A 20,291-nucleotide genomic window follows, 5' to 3' on the forward strand; every position below is an offset into this window, starting at 1 on the left:
CCATGTTCAGTACCAGCAGGAGCTCAGCTATCTGGGATCGGAGCCATGTTCAGTACCAGCAGATGTAGCAGGAGCTCAGCTATCTGGGATCGGAGCCATGTTCAGTACCAGCAGATGTAGCAGGAGCTCAGCTATCTGGGATCGGAGCCATGTTCAGTACCAGCAGATGTAGCAGGAGCTCAGCTATCTGGGATCAGAGCCATGTTCAGTACCAGCAGATGTAGCAATAGCTCAGCTATCTGGAATCGGAGCCATGTTCAGTCCAGGCATATGTAGCAGGAGCTCAGCTATCTGGGATCGGAGCCATGTTCAGTACCAGCAGATGTAGCAGGAGCTCAGCTATCTGGGATCAGAGCCATGTTCAGTACCAGCAGATGTAGCAATAGCTCAGCTATCTGGGATCGGAGCCATGTTCAGTCCAGGCATATGTAGCAGGAGCTCAGCTATCTGGGATCGGAGCCATGTTCAGTACCAGCAGATGTAGCAGGAGCTCAGCTATCTGGGATCGGAGCCATGTTCAGTACCAGCAGATGTAGCAATAGCTCAGCTATCTAGGATCGGAGCCATGTTCAGTACCAGCAGATGTAGCAGGAGCTCAGCTATCTGGGATCGCAGCCATGTTCAGTACCAGCAGGAGCTCAGCTATCTGGCATCGGAGCCATGTTCAGTACCAGCAGATGCAGCAGGAGCTCAGCTATCTGGGATCGGAGCCATGTTCAGTACCAGCAGGAGCTCAGCTATCTGGGATTGGAGCCATGTTCAGTACCAGCAGACGTAGCAGGAGCTCAGCTATCTGGGATCTGAGCCATGTTCAGTACCAGCAGATGTAGCAGGAGCTCAGCTATCTGGGATCGGAGCCATGTTCAGTCCAGGCATATGAAGCAGGAGCTCAGCTATCTGAGATCGGAGCCATGTTCAGTACCAGCAGATGTAGCAGGAGCTCAGCTATCTGGAATCGGAGCCATGTTCAGTACCAGCAGATGCAGCAGGAGCTCAGCTATCTGGGATCGGAGCCATGTTCAGTACCAGCAGGAGCTCAGCTATCTGGAATCGGAGCCATGTTCAGTACCAGCAGATGCAGCAGGAGCTCAGCTATCTGGGATCGGAGCCATGTTCAGTCCAGGCATATGAAGCAGGAGCTCAGCTATCTGAGATCGGAGCCATGTTCAGTACCAGCAGATGTAGCAGGAGCTCAGCTATCTGGAATCGGAGCCATGTTCAGTACCAGCAGATGCAGCAGGAGCTCAGCTATCTGGGATCGGAGCCATGTTCAGTACCAGCAGGAGCTCAGCTATCTGGGATTGGAGCCATGTTCAGTACCAGCAGATGCAGCAGGAGCTCAGCTATCTGGGATCGGAGCCATGTTCAGTACCAGCAGGAGCTCAGCTATCTGGGATTGGAGCCATGTTCAGTACCAGCAGATTTAGCAGGAGCTCAGCTATCTGGGATCGGAGCCATGTTCAGTACCAGCAGGAGCTCAGCTATCTGGGATCAGAGCCATGTTCAGTACCAGCAGACGTAGCAGGAGCTCAGCTATCTGGGATCGGAGCCATGTTCAGTACCAGCAGATGTAGCAGGAGCTCAGCTATCTGGGATCGGAGCCATGTTCCGTGCCCGCATATGTAGCAGGAGCTCAGCTATCTGAGATCGGAGCCATGTTCAGTACCAGCAGATTTAGCAGGAGCTCAGCTATCTGGGATCAGAGCCATGTTCAGTACCAGCAGATTTAGCAGGAGCTCAGCTATCTGGGATCAGAGCCATGTTCAGTACCAGCAGACGTAGCAGGAGCTCAGCTATCTGGGATCGGAGCCATGTTTAGTACCAGCAGATGTAGCAGGAGCTCAGCTATCTGGAATCGGAGCCATGTTCAGTACCAGCAGATGTAGCAATAGCTCAGCTATCTGGGAAAGGAGCCATGTTCAGTACCTGCAGTAGCTCAGCTATCTGGGATTGGAGCCATGTTCAGTACCAGCAGATGTAGCAGGAGTTCAGCTATCTGGGATCGGAGCCATGTTCAGTACCAGCAGGAGCTCAGCTATCTGGGATCGGAGCCATGTTCAGTACCAGCAGATGTAGCAGGAGCTCAGCTATCTGGGATCGGAGCCATGTTCAGTACCAGCAGATGTAGCAGGAGCTCAGCTATCTGGGATCAGAGCCATGTTCAGTACCAGCAGATGTAGCAATAGCTCAGCTATCTGGAATCGGAGCCATGTTCAGTCCAGGCATATGAAGCAGGAGCTCAGCTATCTGGGATCGGAGCCATGTTCAGTACCAGCAGATGTAGCAGGAGCTCAGCTATCTGGAATCGGAGCCATGTTCAGTACCAGCAGATGCAGCAGGAGCTCAGCTATCTGGGATCGGAGCCATGTTCAGTACCAGCAGATGTAGCAGGAGCTCAGCTATCTGGGATCGGAGCCATGTTCAGTACCAGCAGATGTAGCAGGAGCTCAGCTATCTGGGATCAGAGCCATGTTCAGTACCAGCAGATGTAGCAGGAGCTCAGCTATCTGGGATCGGAGCCATGTTCAGTACCAGCAGATGTAGCAGGAGCTCAGCTATCTGGGATCAGAGCCATGTTCAGTACCAGCAGATGTAGCAATAGCTCAGCTATCTGGAATCGGAGCCATGTTCAGTCCAGGCATATGAAGCAGGAGCTCAGCTATCTGGGATCGGAGCCATGTTCAGTACCAGCAGATGTAGCAGGAGCTCAGCTATCTGGAATCGGAGCCATGTTCAGTACCAGCAGATGCAGCAGGAGCTCAGCTATCTGGGATCGGAGCCATGTTCAGTACCAGCAGGAGCTCAGCTATCTGGGATTGGAGCCATGTTCAGTACCAGCAGATTTAGCAGGAGCTCAGCTATCTGGGATCAGAGCCATGTTCAGTACCAGCAGACGTAGCAGGAGCTCAGCTATCTGGGATCGGAGCCATGTTCAGTACCAGCAGATGTAGCAGGAGCTCAGCTATCTGGGATCGGAGCCATGTTCCGTGCCCGCATATGTAGCAGGAGCTCAGCTATCTGGGATCGGAGCCATGTTCAGTACCAGCAGATTTAGCAGGAGCTCAGCTATCTGGGATCAGAGCCATGTTCAGTACCAGCAGATTTAGCAGGAGCTCAGCTATCTGGGATCAGAGCCATGTTCAGTACCAGCAGACGTAGCAGGAGCTCAGCTATCTGGAATCGGAGCCATGTTCAGTACCAGCAGATGTAGCAATAGCTCAGCTATCTGGGATCGGAGCCATATTCAGTACCAGCAGGAGCTCAGCTATCTGGGATCGGAGCCATGTTCAGTACCAGCAGATGTAGCAGGAGCTCAGCTATCTGGGATCGGAGCCATGTTCAGTACCAGCAGGAGCTCAGCCATCTGGGATTGGAGCCATGTTCAGTACCAGCAGGAGCTCCGCTATCTGGGATCGGAGCCATGTTCAGTAACAGCAGATGTAGCAGGAGCTCAGCTATCTGGGATAGGAGCCATGTTCAGTACCAGCAGATGTAGCAATAGCTCAGCTATCTGGGATCGGAGCCATGTTCAGTACCAGCAGGAGCTCAGCCATCTGGGATTGGAGCCATGTTCAGTACCAGCAGGAGCTCCGCTATCTGGGATCGGAGCCATGTTCAGTAACAGCAGATGTAGCAGGAGCTCAGCTATCTGGGATAGGAGCCATGTTCAGTCCCAGGATATGCCGCAGGAGCTCAGAAGGGGAGGATTAGGACATAAGGGTTCACAGATATAAAGATACATTATAGAAGTAAGTAAAATGTAATTTTAAATTCCTAAATACTAGAGATGAGCGGATCGCTTCACACAAGCACCAGTTCATGGTCCAGGTCAGCGCTCTCTGGTCATTGACAGTAGCTGCGACCTTGCGAGTTTCTCAGTGCAGTGATTGATTCGCCAGCCTTGTGTGATGTCATCTATGCAACACACCTGCACATGAAGTCATAAAAGGAGAACAAAATCCCTGAAGGTCAGGAATTTCACACAGCTCCTGTCCACAGCCAGTAAGGACCAACCTGGAATGTGGACTGGGGTCAAGCGAAGCGAGCCGCTCATCTCTAGTAAATACTTTTAATTAGCAAATCACTTGTTTTTGCCTAGGGAGGCAATCATTATAGAGTAAAAATGGTTACCTTCTTGTTTCACTCACAGGAACCTGTCCTAGAAGGTTAGTAGACAGGTGCCTATGAGCATGTGCAGTAGGAGGCCCTGCTCCTGGAGATACCTATAGCATGTACTGTCAAGATATGTCGAGTTCCCAGCATAGACTTTTCCTACTGCACAGGCACCTGGCCTATTCATATTCAGTTTAACAAGACGGTGGCCATTTTAATGGTTAAAAGAGATTACCTTACTAGACATAAGTAGTGTAATCTGCTAATTGAAAGGGTCTACTCACAAGAAATATTTATGGTATCTCTGGGATCTGCACCTGTCTCCAGGATGAGGGACCCATCTTCAGCCTTTTCAGCTGAAGACTGACCAGCAGTGCGTGAAGAGATGTCCATGTATGCATCGGCTCTCTCCATTTATTGCTATATAAAACTGATCGCATTTGCAAGACAAGCCCTTTAACCATTTCACCTTCCATAAGGGATTTACATCATGGAAAGGGTCAAGTGTGTGGAGCATGCTCAGGAGCTGAGCCCTATCTAAACAGGGCAGGTGCTGACTGTTATAAAGCTGACATCTGCTAATTAGCGCACCATATTGAGCTAGCTCAGATTGCTGTTGTAAACGCCTTAAATGGCAATCTCTGTCCGCAGTAAATAAGACGCGCTATACAGCCTGGGCATCCATTTGTCCCCCCTTGCAACGTGATTGTGGGTGCAATGGGCTACCTTGGTAGACTGCTGAATGCCTCTTATGCCATGTTGTTACACACGTGAAGCTTAGGCTTCTTTCACACTTCAGTTGTTTGGCGTCAGTCAGCTCCGACATAGTGACGGATTGACGGATCCGTCACAATTGTTGAGAAAACGGTTCTAACGGATCCGTTTTTTTGACGGATCCGTTACTTGGGGGTTGTCTGGGAAAAGTATCTACTTTTTGGAGCATGCGCAATTGATAAAGAGGATTGGGGCGACGGATCCGCCGAAATGACGGTAATGACGGATCCGTCGCCCATAGGCGGCCATTCTATGGAATGACGAACGCGACGGATCCGTCGCGAACCGCCGATTCGGCGCAGACAAAAAAACGTTACAGTGGCCGTCAATGTCTAGATGACGTCCGCCAAATCTCGACGGATCCGTCGCATGGCGGATGGAACAGATGACCATCCGCCACAATCCGTCGCTAATGCATGTCTATGGGGAAAAAAATGGCGGATCTGCTATTTGACGAAAATGGCGGTTTCAGACTGACGCCAAAAGACTGAAGTGTGAAAGAGGCCTTAGACACAGGTTGGGTTTCACAGGAGAACAATACTTGTGCAGTTGCATTCAGTATTGATGTAAATAGAACAAGCAATTGAAAGATTGCAATTTTAAGTCTCCTAAGCACTCTAAAAAGCATATACACATTATATATATATATATATACACATTTTTATCTTACACTTACTTATATATCACCATTAATTCCACAGCACTTTATATCATTGCTGTCCCCATTGGGGCTTACAATCTAGATTCATTATAAATATGTCTTTGGAGTATAGGAGGAAACCGGAGTACTTGGAGGAAATATCTGCAAATAAAGGGAGAACATACAAACTCCTTGCAGTTATTATCATTGATGGGATTTGAACACAGGACCTATTGCTGCAAATCAACAGTGCTAACCAGTGAGCCACCGTGATGCCAATGTACACCTCACTAAGGGTATGTTTCCACGTTCAGGAAACGCTGCTTGTTTGACGCTGCGCAGCGCTGCAGCATCAAACAAGCAGCGTCCAGATGTTCCAGCATAGTGGAGGGGATTTGATGAAATCCTGTCTCCACTATGCGTGGAAACCCACACGCGGCGGCCCTGCGACTACGGACATGCTGCGCGTCTTTTCATATCGCAGCATGTCCATACACCTTGCGGGGACGCAGCGTCCCCGCAAGGCATATCACAGGGCCCTATGGGACAGAGCGATCATCCCGGATGTGAAGAGTTAACACATCCGGCATGATCGCGTCCCAGAAAGGGGGCGGGGCTTAGCGCCGAGCGGCTTCGCCGCTGCGGCGATACCGCCGCCCATCCGTACCGTGGAGACATAGCCCAACAAGAAAAAAAAAAGAATAGTAAAAGCCAGATGTGTGAAAATTTCAAATTGTTTTACTCATCTTGGAAAGGGGGGAAAAAAAAGAAATATCACAAATTGTCATTTTTCCATTTTTTTGGTCGCCACAAATAATAATAAAAAAAAAAAAAAAACAAAACACACACCACACCCCCCCACAAACTTACTCATATATCCCAAAATGGCACCGATAAAAAAAAAAAAAAAAAAAAAAAAAAAAAAAACTATTTGGCACTTGAAAAAATGTTTCCCTGCAAAGTTGAGGTATTTTGTAATCCGCTAAAATAGTAAAAAAAACCAAACACATTAATCATACTAAATATTCAGAATTACAATGGCACTTTACTTACTACTGGTTTGTTATGGTTTTACTGACTAACAATATTTGTGATACTATTTGTATAAAATAAAACGTAAATGTTTTCGGGTGGTTACAGTAAATGATATGAGCAGTGTAATTCAAAACTCCAACGCATCCCACAAAAACAAAACAAAAAAAAAAATGGTCATGAGCTATTGGTCTTGAAAAAAGGGAAAAAAAAACAAAACAAAAAAACACACACACAAAAAAAAAAAAGATATAGCCAATCTTTAAGGGTGTTAAAGAAATTATTCAAATAGGGATTTTTGTATAATCACCATAAAATCCTTTTCTCCGAGCCAATCATTGGGGGACACAGGACCATGGGTGTTATGCTGCTGCCACTAGGAGGACACTAAGTGAACGTAGAAAGATTAAAGGGCACCTGTCACCCCGTTTTTTCCGTATGAGATAAAAATACTGTTAAATAGGGCCTGAGCTGTGCATTACAACAGTGTATTTTGTGGACGCCGATACCCCACCTATGCTGCCAAACTCCCCTGTGCAGTGGATTCGGGACCTTGCACATGCACACACCACTACGCCACCAACGGAAAACTAAGCAAGATCTGGGGGAAGACACCACGCCCTTTTGACCAGACCAGCCTGATTGACAGGCGAAAACAGCTACTTTGGTAACGTATTTTGGCAGCATAGGTGGGGAATCGGGGTTCACAAAATACACTGCTGTAATGCACAGCTCAGGCCCTATTTAACAGTATTTTTATCTCATACGGAAAAAACGGGGTGACAGGTTCCCTTTAACTCCTCCTCTGCATTATACACTCTCCTGCTGGCTCTGTTTGAACCAGATCGGTGACGGTAACAAAGCAGTAGGAGCTTATAACCATTAACAAGAATAAACTATGTCAAAACTAAGGAACAGACACAAGTCAGACTAACAGGATGGATGTTGTGTCCCCCAATGATTGGCTTGGAGAAAAGGATTTAACGGCGAGTACACAAAAATCCCCATTTCTCCTACGCAGTCCCTGGGTGTGGAACACCACAACTGCTAGTACCCCATGTACCAACAAGTTACAGATGTGGTACTGCTGACTGCAGAATCCGTCTGCCGAGGGCCGCATATGCAGAGGCCTGAGAATGAATACTGTAATGTTTTGTGAAAGTATGCAAGCTGGACCAGGTCGCAGCTCTGCAGACTTGTTCTGCTGACACCTGGTGCCGAATGGCTCAAGAGGCGCCTACTGACCGAGTGGAGTGTGCCTTAATCCCTGCTGGTTCGCCCCTGACACGGTAGGACTCCTGAATAGCCGAGCGAATCCACTTGGCTATTTTGGCCTTTGGAGGCGGCTAGGCCCTTTCTATGCCCCCCCGGAAGCATGAATAGGGCATCTGACTTGCAGAAAGACGTACCTCCTAAGAGCTCTCACCAGATCCAGAGCGTGAAGAGCCTTCTCTTTACGATGTACTGGTGCCGGACAGAATGAGGGCAAAATAATATCCTTGTTGAGATTTAAAAAAAAAAAAAAAAAAGAACTTTCGGCAGAAAAGACGGGGATGTTCTCAGAACCACCTTGTCTTGATGGAAAAATCAGGAACAGAGCTTGGCAGGACAGGGCTGCCAACTCCGAGACTCGCCTGATTGACGTGACCGCGACTAGGAAAGCTACTTTCCAAGAAAGGAAAGTTAGTGATACATCCTGCAGCGGTTCGAAAGGGACCTCCTGTAAAACCCCGAGGACCAAATTAAGATCCCATGGTTCCAACGGCATTTTATAGGGAGGCACCGCATAGGAAACTCCCTGAATGAATGTCTTCATCTGTAATCTGGTGGCAATCCTGCGCTGGAACCAAACGAAGAAGGCTGAAGTCTGTCCTTTAAGTGAGCTAAGCGAGAGACCTGACTCCAAGCCGGACTGCAGAAACTGCTAAATGGAAGGAATGGAAAACACGAGAGGAGAACGTCCACGATCTTTGCACCATGAGAAGAAGGTCTTCCAGGTGCGTATAGACGTGGGTTTCCTAGCACTAATCATAGTGTAGATCACTTGATGAGAGAATCCTGCTTGAGTTAGAACCCAAGACTCAACGGCCAAGTCGTTAAACATAGGGCCTGTGATGCAGTGACCCCTGTAACAGGTACACGGAGTCGTATTGAGACCGTGAGAATCGACCTGCAGTGATGTCAGGATCACGTGACCAGTCCATGTGATCCATTACTGTGGGCGTGGTTACGAGTACATAGTCTGGCCAGGGTGTGGGTCACATGGTTCCTGAGAGTTCCTGAGGGTTCCTGAGGGCCTGTGTATGGGCTGTGTATGCTCCTGTGTTGGAAGGTCCCAGGTGGGATGGACGTCCTGTAGTCCACAGTGTGATCATGGTCCTGGACAGTCTGGGTTAGGTGCTCCTGTGAGTGGAGTCTTCTTGGAGCACCTGAGAGACTGGGGACCTGGATGATCGGTGTTGGGGAAGCTACCGGCCTTCGGTGGCTCTGGACTGACTGATGTGTGCCGGCCAGGCAAGTTGGTGAACCCTGTAAGGCAGTTTCCCCAGGAGAGAGGACTGACAAGGAGTCAGCAGATGGAGCAGGAGCTCCCATAAGGTACCTCCACAAGCTGTTGGTGCTTGGAATAGGAACTGTGTGGTAACCCGTGGCAACTGGTCAGTGAGGACCAGCGTGTGTAGTTGCCACAGAATAAGGGCCTAAAACTTAAAGTGAGGTCCTGGTACAGTATGTAAATGGACTGCTCGTGGTATGGTTTATGAGGTGTAATAAACCGTAAGGACTGTTTTGGTTTTAAAACCCGTGCCCGTGTGCTGAATGTCGCGGTCAAGCGAGTGTCCCCCAACACACTCAGTAAGAATAGTCTTACATCTCTTACAGGCCCCAGAGTTCTGGTGGTAAATCGGACCCTGGGAAAGCAGATCTGGGCTATTCGGCAGTCACCAGGAAACGTCGGCGACGAGTTGAACTAGCTCCGCGTACCACGCCCGGCGCAGCCAAACAGGCGCAACCAGGATCACTGGTACCCCTCCGCTCTGACCTTCTTGATGACCCTCGGAAGGGGAGCGGGGGAGAATACATACGGAAGCCGAAATTGATGCCACGGAAGGACCAGTGCATCCGCTCCGATGCTACTGGGTTGTGGGACCGAGCTATGAACTTGGGAACTTTGGTGTTTAGCCTTGAGGCCATCAGATCCACATCCAGGAGTTACCAGTGAAGACAAATCTGCTGAAAGACCTCCGGATGAAGAGACCACTCTCCCGAGGTGAGGCCCTGGTGACTGAGGAAATCTGCTGCCCAATTCTCTACGCCCGGGATGTGAACCGCCGAGATAGTCGAGCGGTTTCTCTCGGCCCAATGAAGAATGTGACCTACTTCGTGCATGGCCGTCCTGCTACGGGTGCCACCCTGACTGTTGATGTACGCCACAGCCGTGGCGTTGTCAGATTGGATCCTGATGGGACGACCTGCCAGGGGATGATGAAAACGCAGAAGGGCTAACTTGATTGCTCGCATCTCCAGGATGTTGATCGGGAGACGCAACTCCCGAATGGACCAACGTCCCTGTGCTGGCAGATGGCGGAAAACTGCACCCTAGCCAAGAAGACTGGCGTCGGTGGTGACCACCAGACAAAGTACTGGAAGAAAAGACTTCCCTTATCCAGGGAAGACTTCAGCGTCCACCACCTGAGGGTCAGCCTGACCCGCTGAGACAGACAGAACCGACGGTCGAGAGAGAACGGATTATTGTCCCAAGCAGTCAGAAGCGCATGTTGCAAAGGGCCGAGGTGTAGCTGTGCGAATGGGACCGCCTCCATCGCTGCCACCATCTTGCCGAGAATCCCCATACTGAATCGTATGGAGTGAGGGATAGAGCAGGAGAGCATCAGAGTTCCCTGTTGTAAGGCGAAGACCTTTTCGGGAGGGAGAATTACAAACCCGCGGGAAGTGTCCAGGATCATTCCAAAGTAGGAAATTTGCTGAGCTGGTACTGGGGAGGACTTCTTTAAGTTTATGTTCCAGCCCAGGCGAGAAAGTGTATCCACCGTGATACTCACGCACTTCTCACAGGCCCGCATCAGCAGATCGTCTAGTACGGAAGCACCACCACACCCAGAGCCTGAAGAATGGCCATGACAGCCGCCATGACCTTGCTGAAGACTCTGGGGGCGGTGGCAAGGCCGAAGGGCAAGGCTACGAACTGGAAGTGTTCCCTGTGAACCGTAAGAATTTTTGGTGAGGAGGAAAAATCGGAATATGAAGGTAAGCTTCCTGGATGTCAATGGATGCTAGAAACGTCCCTTCGGAGCGCATCTAAGGCTCTGAAAAAGGCTGTTGCCTTTGTTTTGGGAGGAGAAGACAGGAAAGAACGTGGGGAGGGGGGAAGAACACTATTTTGTATCAGGATGACACCAGCTCTCTGACCCACTCGTTGTGAATGACCGAGAGCCAGGCTTCGCAGAATGAAAGTAGGCGGCCGCCTACTTTGTCAGTGCTCACCGGATGTCGTAACGAGTCATTGTGTAGAGCAGTGTTCCCCAACTCCGCTCCTCAAGAGCCACCAACAGGTCATGTTTTCAGGATTTCCTTAGTATTGCACAGGTGATCATTGCATCACCTGGACTGGCAAGCATTCAATCACCTGTGCAATACTAAGGAAATCCTGAAAACATGACCTGTTGGTGGCTCTTGAGGACCGGAGTTGGGGAACACTGGTGTAGAGGATCTATGGGATCTGGCTCCTTTGGATCCAAACAGTTTTGGCCTGCTCTTCCAGGTTCGATTAGGTCTATATGAGACCTTGGGAACCTCTGTCCCTACGTGGGGACCGCACTGTTACAGAAGAGAAGGCTGTAGAGGACCAGTTGGTATTGCTGCGAAAAGGCCGGTTCCGGACCGGTTGTTGGCCGCGAAACAGCCGAGTGGACCTTTGCTGTGGAAGAAATTTTCTCTTTCCTCCCGTAGTGTCGAAGATAAGTTGGTCCAGCTTTTCTCCAAATAAGCAACCACTTTGGTAAGGCAGAGAGGTTAAGGATCTTTTGGAAGCAGAATCCGTTCGCCATTCTCTGAGCCATAGCCTCCTGATGGAGACGGCATTTGCGGCAGCCTGTGCAGCACAGTTGGCCGCATCTAAAGAAGCGCTTACTACGAAATCCCCGGCCGGAGATATCTGACTAGCGAGGCTTGCTGCCTTCGGGGGAAGATCACTATCTTGAATGGCTGCAGTTAAAAACTCAGCCCAAGCGACCATAGCCTTAGTCACCAGGTCGCGGCAAAAGATGGATAGAGCGCCGCTCCAGAGGCCTCAAAGACTGACCGAGCAAGGTTGTCAATTTGACGGTCAGTGGGATTTTTGACTGAGGAACTATTAGACAAGGATAGGAGCGTTTTGGATGAAAGACGTGATACAGGGGGGGTCCACTGAAGGGGACTGTAGCCAATCCTTCCGTAACTCAGGAGCCAAGGGATATCTCGATTCAATAGGCTTCTGCCCTGTGAACCGTTAATCTGGTTGGTCCCTATGTCTCTGGACAATGTCCTGAAACTCAGGATGATTGCCAAACACCCTGTGAGGACGTTTAGCCCTCTTAAAAAGACACTACGTGATCCAGAGGAGATATAGATTCCTCGTCCAACCTCAGAGCCTTGTTAACTGATTCAATGTGAGAATCAAGTGTCTCCTGATAGTCCAGGACTCGCAGAACTAAGGATGCATCAGACTCTTATTCTGAATCATGTTCGCTGCGAACCTCAGAAGGGGAGCGAGAAACTGAACCCACGGACGCCGAAGCATGAGCATGCTCAGGGAACGTGTCATGGGTCCTTTTTCTAGAAACCTGAGCACCCTGTGACAGTACGACCCCTGCTGGTCAAAGGTTCCTGACCGTCGCAAGGGACCTCCGCAGCAGGCAAACTAATGTCCTGGCTTAAGGAGGGGTTCCGGAGAGAGCCTATTGCCTTGGCCAGGGAAGCCACAGACTGTGACAGACGCAGCCCACTCAGGGGGACTAGGCTCACTGAGGTCAGTAGTGGAGGCGGGTGGTTCCCTGGCACATGCTGGGTCACAAGCGGTGCATAACGGAGTACTGTGAGCTCGGAGCATGGCAGTATTGCAAGTGGTACATGAGGTAAAAAAACACAGTTTTGTTAGCCTTTTTGGATGACTTAGATTGAGACATAGTGTGCCCTTGAAAGGATAGAGGGAGTATGTGCAGAGAAAATGCGCAGATAAAATTTGCAGAGAAGGGGTTAAGCTGTCAGCTCCAGAGGGTTCAGCTTACCCAGGTCCTGCTCTTATGTCCCCAGGGAAGATGTCTGTATCCTCATTCCTTGCAGCACTTCTGTCAGCGCTGCTGTTATTGCCACCGCTGTCAGGAAACAGACTCTAGTATTCCCTCTGAGGTGCAGGAAGATGGCCGTCGAGAGCAGGAGGGGCACCTCTCGTTTAAGACGAGAAGCGCCAGAAGTGTGGGCGGCACTGACCGCGTGGACGGAGCCATGCAAAACGTGGCCTAGGCCGGCAAAAAGCCGTGGACTAAATTTATGAAGCCTGCTGAAAATGAGCGCCAAAGGGGGCGCAAACTGAGAGCCCGAAAAAGCGGTGTAAAACACAGCTGGATGCCGTGACACCGCTCCCCCCAGGGACCAGGACTCCCTCTCTGCGTCCAGATGGTGCCAGCCACAGTCACACTCACAGAGGTGATGCAGCAGAGCTGGAGCTGCAGTATTGCTGGTCGTGGGACTCCCCCCTCAATCCACCATCCCCATAGCCAGGGGTTGGGAGAGGAACTTGCTGCCTCCTTCTGCTTTCAGTCAGTGGTGATGCAGTGGAGGCTGCACGGACGCCATGGTGGGGGCCTCTGTATATCCGCGGAACAGGGCAGAATGTCTGGCTATCGGACTGGCTCCAGGAGAAGATACATAGAGGCGACACTATGTGCTCGCCTGTTGCTGGTGTGTGGAGAACGGGACCGTGAAGGAACCATCGCCCCTAAAGTGAGCTCAGGCATGGCTTCCAGTCGTCGCAGGAGAGGGTACGGGGAGGCGACACTCCGCGTTCTCACCTGTTGATGATTCGGAGAGAGCCCAGGGCTCTGCTTTGCTTTGGAATTTCTAGCAGTCAGTGGTAATTATGCAAATAGTCTCTTCAGAGAGGAAGAGAGCTTGAACTCTAGTGCCACCTATTGGAAGGTAGCAATCCTACAAGTCAATGTTGACCCTTTAACGAGCCTTGTCACATGACTTAGGATAATAGCCAAACCAGAACATCAATTTGCAGACACTGTTTCGGGGTACTGCCCCTCGTCAGTGCAAAGCGGAGATTTGGTTTGGCTGTGTGAGAGGTGTCAGACGGTTATCCAAGAAGTATCGTTTCTCCTTACAGAGACCGACATGCTAAGCATGCCGAGATGAGGAGACTTAAAGCCGCAATGCGCTTTGCACTGACGAGGGGCAGTACCCCGAAACAAAGTGTCTGCAAATTGAGGTTCTGGTTTGGCTATTATCCTAAGTCATGTGACAAGGCTCGTTAAAGGGTCAACATTGACTTGTAGGATTGCTACTTTCCAATAGGTGGCACTAGAGTTCAAGCTCTCTTCCTCTCTGAAGAGACAATTTGCATAATTAGCATATTACCCAGAGGAGCTTTGCGGCTTTAAGTCTCCTCATCTCGGCATGCTTAGCATGTCGGTCTCCGTAAGGAGAAACGATACTTCTTGGATAGCAGTCAGTGGAAAATATTTAGAATCGTAAGTCCTCAGTGGTTGATACTTTTTAATAGCTAACTGAAAAGATAGTAACAAACTGCAAGCTTTCGAGACTACTCAGGTTTCTTCATCAGGCATAGACTAATACAAATTCTGAAGAATCACATATCTATGCACAATACAGCCCAGAAATAAATGCCATAGATAAGACAGGTGACGTGAAGCAGAACTACCATGATGTGAGAGTGATAAACAGTTGTGTCCATAAATATTGGAACAGTTCATAGATAAGGATTGTGAATGTTTTATTGTCCTCTGATTGGGGTCTAGTTCTGTGTTGTGATGCCCTCACACAGTCTGAGGTGCAAATTCCTTAATTGATGTAAAAAGGCATAAATCCATGCGATACATTTGTTCCTGCACTGAGTGTGTCAAAGGTCGTCATCAGTTTATATTCCCAAACTCTTATCCCTCTGAGATTTGAAATTACGCTTTAATACAAGTAATCACATGTCCATGGTGCTATGATCAGGGAGACAAAAATGTTTAGCCACAGGTACATCTATTCTTTTTTCTCTTATTGTGTGGCGATGAGAGTTCATCCTTGTTCTTCGTTTTTGCCTTGTCTCCCCTACATACAGATCCCCAATTCAGATCAGGACTACAAGATCCCAGGTACTTTCAGCTGCATCACATCTAATGCGGTGTACCTAATTATTTGTACTAAATGTACAACTGGGGGTCTGTATGTAGGGGAGACAGGGCAAAAACTGAGAACAAGAATGAACTCTCATTGCCACACAATAAGAGAAAAAAAAGAATAGATGTACCTGTGGCGAAACACAGCAGCTCCTCTAGTGTTTTAAAGCATCAAAACATTTTACTTTATTTTTCATATTTTATACAAATTTAAAAAAAACCCACATTAATACTTTACATTTTTTTCAATTCTTGAAATGTTTGGCAAGACATTCCCTTTAAACTGTGGACATGAAACATCCGCTCATGATCTTTAATCCTTACCCCAAAGATGATGCACTACATACAGCTCGCCAATCTGAGAAAAGAATCCTCCCACGGCTTCTTGATTCTCCTGGCGATGCTTGATTGCACGAGCCCTTAATGCAATAATGTAAACAGTTATGTAGACTATGATTGCCTGATGCTACAAAACTGATGCAGCAGAACTAGTAAAATAATACAAATTGCCTCTGCAGAGAAAAAGAGGACTTGAACTCTATAGCGCCACCTATTGGAAGAAGCGATCCTACAAGTCGCAATCAACCCTTTAACGGGTCTTGCAATGTGACTTAGGATAAAAGCCAAGATAGTATCTCAATTTGCAGACACGGTGTTTCAGGCTATTGGCCCTCGTTAGTGCAAAGTATGAGCACTGATTTGGCTAGGTGAGAGGCTCTGGACTGAGGTCTAAGCATTGCACGATGAATAAGCCTCCTTACCTTGACAAGCCAGAGCTGGTATGTCACTCTCCACAAGGAGAAACCTTACCCTGTAGACTTCAGTCCAGAGCCTCGCACACTTTGCACTGACAAGGGCCAAGAGCCCGAAACACCGGGTCTGCAAATTGAGATACTGATTTGGCTTTTATCCCAAGTCACATTGTAAGACCTGTTAAAGGGTCGATTGTGACTTGTAGGATCGCTACTTCCAACAGGTGGCGCTATAGAGTTCAAGTCCTCTTTTTCTCTGAAGAGGCATTTGCATATTAAATTTCCCTGAGAATTGCAATAAGCCTCCTTTCTTTGACAAGTCAGAGCTGGTATGTCACTCTCCACAAGGAGAAACCTTACCCCTCAGACCTAAAACAATTTAGTAAGTGCTGAGAGCAGCAGTGTTTCACATGACTTACTGACAAGTGCAACTTCCTATTACTGCATCAAAATGGATTCTGAATTACAAAGTACAATATCAGCTGCTACAGTTTGCATTTTAATAGAGGAAGTATTTTTCTGCATAATCAGCTTGAAAAAAAAAAATCTATTTCTATATTAATACCGCAGGGCATTCTAAGCAATCTGTGCTGGAGCCCCATGGCTTATAGTTGGAGACTGTAAATTCTATTGTTTAACCATCCAGCTACATGTGTCTTGGCTGACAATTCTGAGGCTTGTCACCCCTTTGACTGACACGTCTCTCGCTATGTACACACATAGGGAAACGCCTTTCAGTCTATTGGGGCAGGGCATGGAGAAGCCAACAATGGAGCAGCCTGGTGCTATTCAGCCGAGATGCACAGTGCCCGATTCACTAAGACAGGACTGATGTTTCCTATGACAATCGTAACCATGGACATGCAGGAATAAGAGGAGCCCAATTCATTAAGAAGCACAGGCCATAACAATACTGTTGTGTGCCTCACCAGAAATGTTACTCCAGTCAGGAGTACTTTGTGTGCAGACATTTTGCTGAAATCGAGACCACTGTCTCCAGCCAGCTTTTCACACTATATCTTCCCTAAAACAATGCAGCATTACAGAATGAAACAGACCTGGCTTCAGTCACACAGCCAGTGACCAATTAACGCTGCCAGTGGTTCACAACACTAACAAATGATCTCTTCTGGAAAAAACATACAAACAAAACAAAAAGGTCTAAATGCAGCAAAACTGGAAAATGCTTTAGTCAAATTCCACTTAGTATACTGTGGGACATTTGTTAAGGCAAATGTGTTTCCAAGAAAGGTATTTGGCTACAGAGATTTAGATGCGGTGCTCTCAAAAATCAGCTTCAAAATGGTGCCGTATGTGAGCCATAACCTATATAAAAGACTTATGCAACATATGGCCACTCTTAACCAGTGACAGAGCCAATTTGGTACTTAACCCCTTCACCCCCAAGGGTGGTTTGCACGTTATGGACCGGGCCAATTTTTACAATTCTGACCACTGTCCCTTTATGAGGTTATAACTCTGGAAAGCTTCAACGGATCCCGGTGATTCTGACATTGTTTTCTCGAGACATATTGTACTTCATGATAGTGGTAAAAATTCTGTGATAGTACCTGCGTTTATTTGTGAAAAAAACGGAAATTTGGCGAAAATGTTGAAAATTTCGCAATTTTCCAAATTTGAATTTTTATGCAATTAAATCACAGAGATATGTCACACAAAATACTTAATAAGTAACATTTCCCACATGTCTACTTTACATCAGCACAATTTTGGAACCAAAATTTTTTTTTGTTAGGGAGTTATAAGGGTTAAAAGTTGACCAGCAATTTCTCATTTTTACAACACCATTTTTTTTTTAGGGACCACATCTCATTTGAAGTCATTTTGAGGGGTCTATATGATAGAAAATACCAAAGTGTGACACCATTAAAAAAAACTGCACCCCTCAAGGTGCTCAAAACCATATTCAAGAAGTTTATTAACCCTTCTGGTGCTTCACAGGAATTTTTGGAATGTTTAAATAAAAATGAACATTTAACTTTTTTTCACAAAAAATTTACTTCAGCTCCAATTTGTTTTATTTTACCAAGGGTAACAGGAGAAAATGGACCCCAAAAGTTGTTGTACAATTTGTCCTGAGTACGCCGATACCCCATATGTGGGGGTAAACCACTGTTTGGGCGCATGACAGAGCTCGGAAGCGAAGGAGCGCCATTTGACTTTTCAATGCAAAATTGACTGGAATTGAGATGGGACGCCATGTTGCTTTTGGGGAGCCCCTGATGTGCCTAAACATTGAAACCCCCCACAAGTGACACCATTTTGGAAAGTAGACCCCCTAAGGAACTTATCTAGAGGTGTGGTGAGCACTTTGACCCACCAAGTGCTTCACAGAAGTTTATAATGCAGAACCGTAAAAATAAAAAATCATATTTTTTCACAAAAATTATCTTTTAACCCCCATTTTTTTATTTTCCCAAGGGTAAGAGAAGAAATTGGACCCCAAAAGTTGTTGTACAATTTGTCCTGAGTACGCTGATACCCCATATGTGGGGGTAAACCACTGTTTGGGCGCATGGGAGACCTCGGAAGGGAAGGAGCGCCGTTTGACTTTTCAATGCAAAAAAGACAGGAATTGAGATGGGACGCCATGTTGCGTTTGGAGAGCCACTGATGTGCCTAAACATTGAAACCCCCCACAAGTGACACCATTTTGGAAAGTAGACCCCCTAAGGAACTTATCTATATGTGTTTTGAGCGCTTTGACCCACCAAGGGCTTCACAGAAGTTTATAATGCAGAGCCGTAAAAATAAAACAAAAATTTTTTCCCACAAAAATTATTTTTTTAGCCCCCAGTTTTGTATTTTCCCGAGGGTAGCAGGAGAAATTGGACCCCAAAATTTGTTGTCCAAGTTGTCCTGAGTGCGATGATACACCATATGTGGGGAGAACCACTGTTTGGGCGCATGGGAGGGCTCGGAAAGGAAGGAGCGTCATTTGGAATGCAGACTTAGATGGAATGGTCTGCAGGTGTCACATTGCGTTTGCAGAGCCCCTAATGTACCTAAACAGTAGAAACCCCCCACAAGTGACACCATGTTGGAAAGTAGACCCCCTAAGGAACTTATCTAGATGTGTGGTGAGCGCTTTGACCCACCAAGGGCTTCACAGAAATTTATAATTCAGAGCCGTAAAAATAAAACAAAAATTTTTTCCCACAAAAATTATTTTTTTAGCCCCCAGTTTTGTATTTTCCCGAGGGTAACAGGAGAAATTGGACCCCAAAAGTTGTTGTCCAATTTGTCCTGAGTGCGCTGATACCCCATATGTGGGGGGGAACCACCGTTTGGACGCATGGAAGGGCTCGGAAGGGAAGGAGCGCCATTTGGAATGCAGACTTAGATGGAATGGTCTGCAGGCGTCACATTGCGTTTGCAGAGCCCCTAATGTACCTAAACAGTAGAAGCCCCGCACAAGTGACCCCATTTTGGAAACTAGACCCCCCAAGGAACTTATCTAGATGTGTTGTAAGAACTTTGAACCCCCAAGTGTTTCACTACAGTTTATAACGCAGAGCCGTGAAAATAAAAAAATCTTTTTTTTCCCCCACAAAAATTATTTTTTAACCCCGTTTTGTATTTTCCCAGGGGTAACAGGAGAAATTGGACCCCAAAGGTTGTTGTCCTATTTGTCCTGAGTACGCTGATACCCCATATGTTGGGGTAAACCCCTGTTTGGGCACACGGGAGAGCTCGGAAGGGAAGGAGCACTGTTTTACTTTTTCAACGCAGAATTGGCTGGAATTGAGATCGGACGCCATGTCGCGTTTGGAGAGCCCCTGATGTGCCGAAACAGTGGAAAACCCCCAATTATAACTGAAACCCTAATCCAAACACACCCCTAACCCTAATCCCAACAGTAACCCTAACCACACCTCTAACCTTGACACACCCCTAACCCTAATCCCAACCCTATTCCCAACCGTAAATGTAATCTAAACCCTAAGGGTACCGTCACACATTGAAATTTTCATCGCTGCGACGGCACGATTCGTGACGTCGCAGCGTCGTATGATCATCGCTCCAGCGTCGTAGACTGCGGTCACACGTTGCAATCACGGCGCTGGAGCGATGCCGAAGTCCCCGGGTAACCAGGGTAAACATCGGGTAACTAAGCGCAGGGCCGCGCTTAGTAACCCGATGTTTACCCTGGTTACCAGCGTAAACGTAAAAAAACAAACAGTACATACTCACCCGTCGGTGTCCTTCAGGTCCCTTGCCGTCTGCTTCCTGCTCTGAGTGCAGCCGTACAGTGAGAGCAGAGCGCAGCACCGCTGTGATCTGCTCTCACTTTCCGGCCGGCACTCAGAGCAGGAAGCAGACGGCAAGGGACCTGAAGGACACCGACGGGTGAGTATGTACGGTTTGTTTTTTTACGTTTACGCTTGTAACCAGGGTAAACATCGGGTTACTAAGCGCGGCCCTGCGCTTAGTTACCCGATGTTTACCTTGGTTACAAGCGAAGACATCGCTGGATCGCTGTCACACACAACGATCCAGCGATGTCAGCGGGTGATCAAGCGACGAAAGAAAGTTCCAAACGATCTGCTA

The 20,291-nt window shown here is 47.8% G+C and overlaps 1 protein-coding gene across 1 annotated transcript in view; it reads right to left on the reverse strand.

Moving 5' to 3' along the window:
* Window positions 1–20,291, reverse strand: part of NIPSNAP1 (nipsnap homolog 1) — a 69,497-nt gene that overhangs the window by 10,458 nt on the left and 38,748 nt on the right. The window contains exon 8 of the mRNA XM_077296974.1: window positions 15,292–15,386. Within this exon, the coding sequence (XP_077153089.1) occupies window positions 15,292–15,386 (95 nt within the window). The remainder of the gene's footprint in view (window positions 1–15,291; window positions 15,387–20,291) is intronic.

Source organism: Ranitomeya variabilis, chromosome 1, assembly GCF_051348905.1.
Source record: "Ranitomeya variabilis isolate aRanVar5 chromosome 1, aRanVar5.hap1, whole genome shotgun sequence".
Taxonomy (NCBI): Eukaryota; Metazoa; Chordata; class Amphibia; order Anura; family Dendrobatidae; genus Ranitomeya; species Ranitomeya variabilis.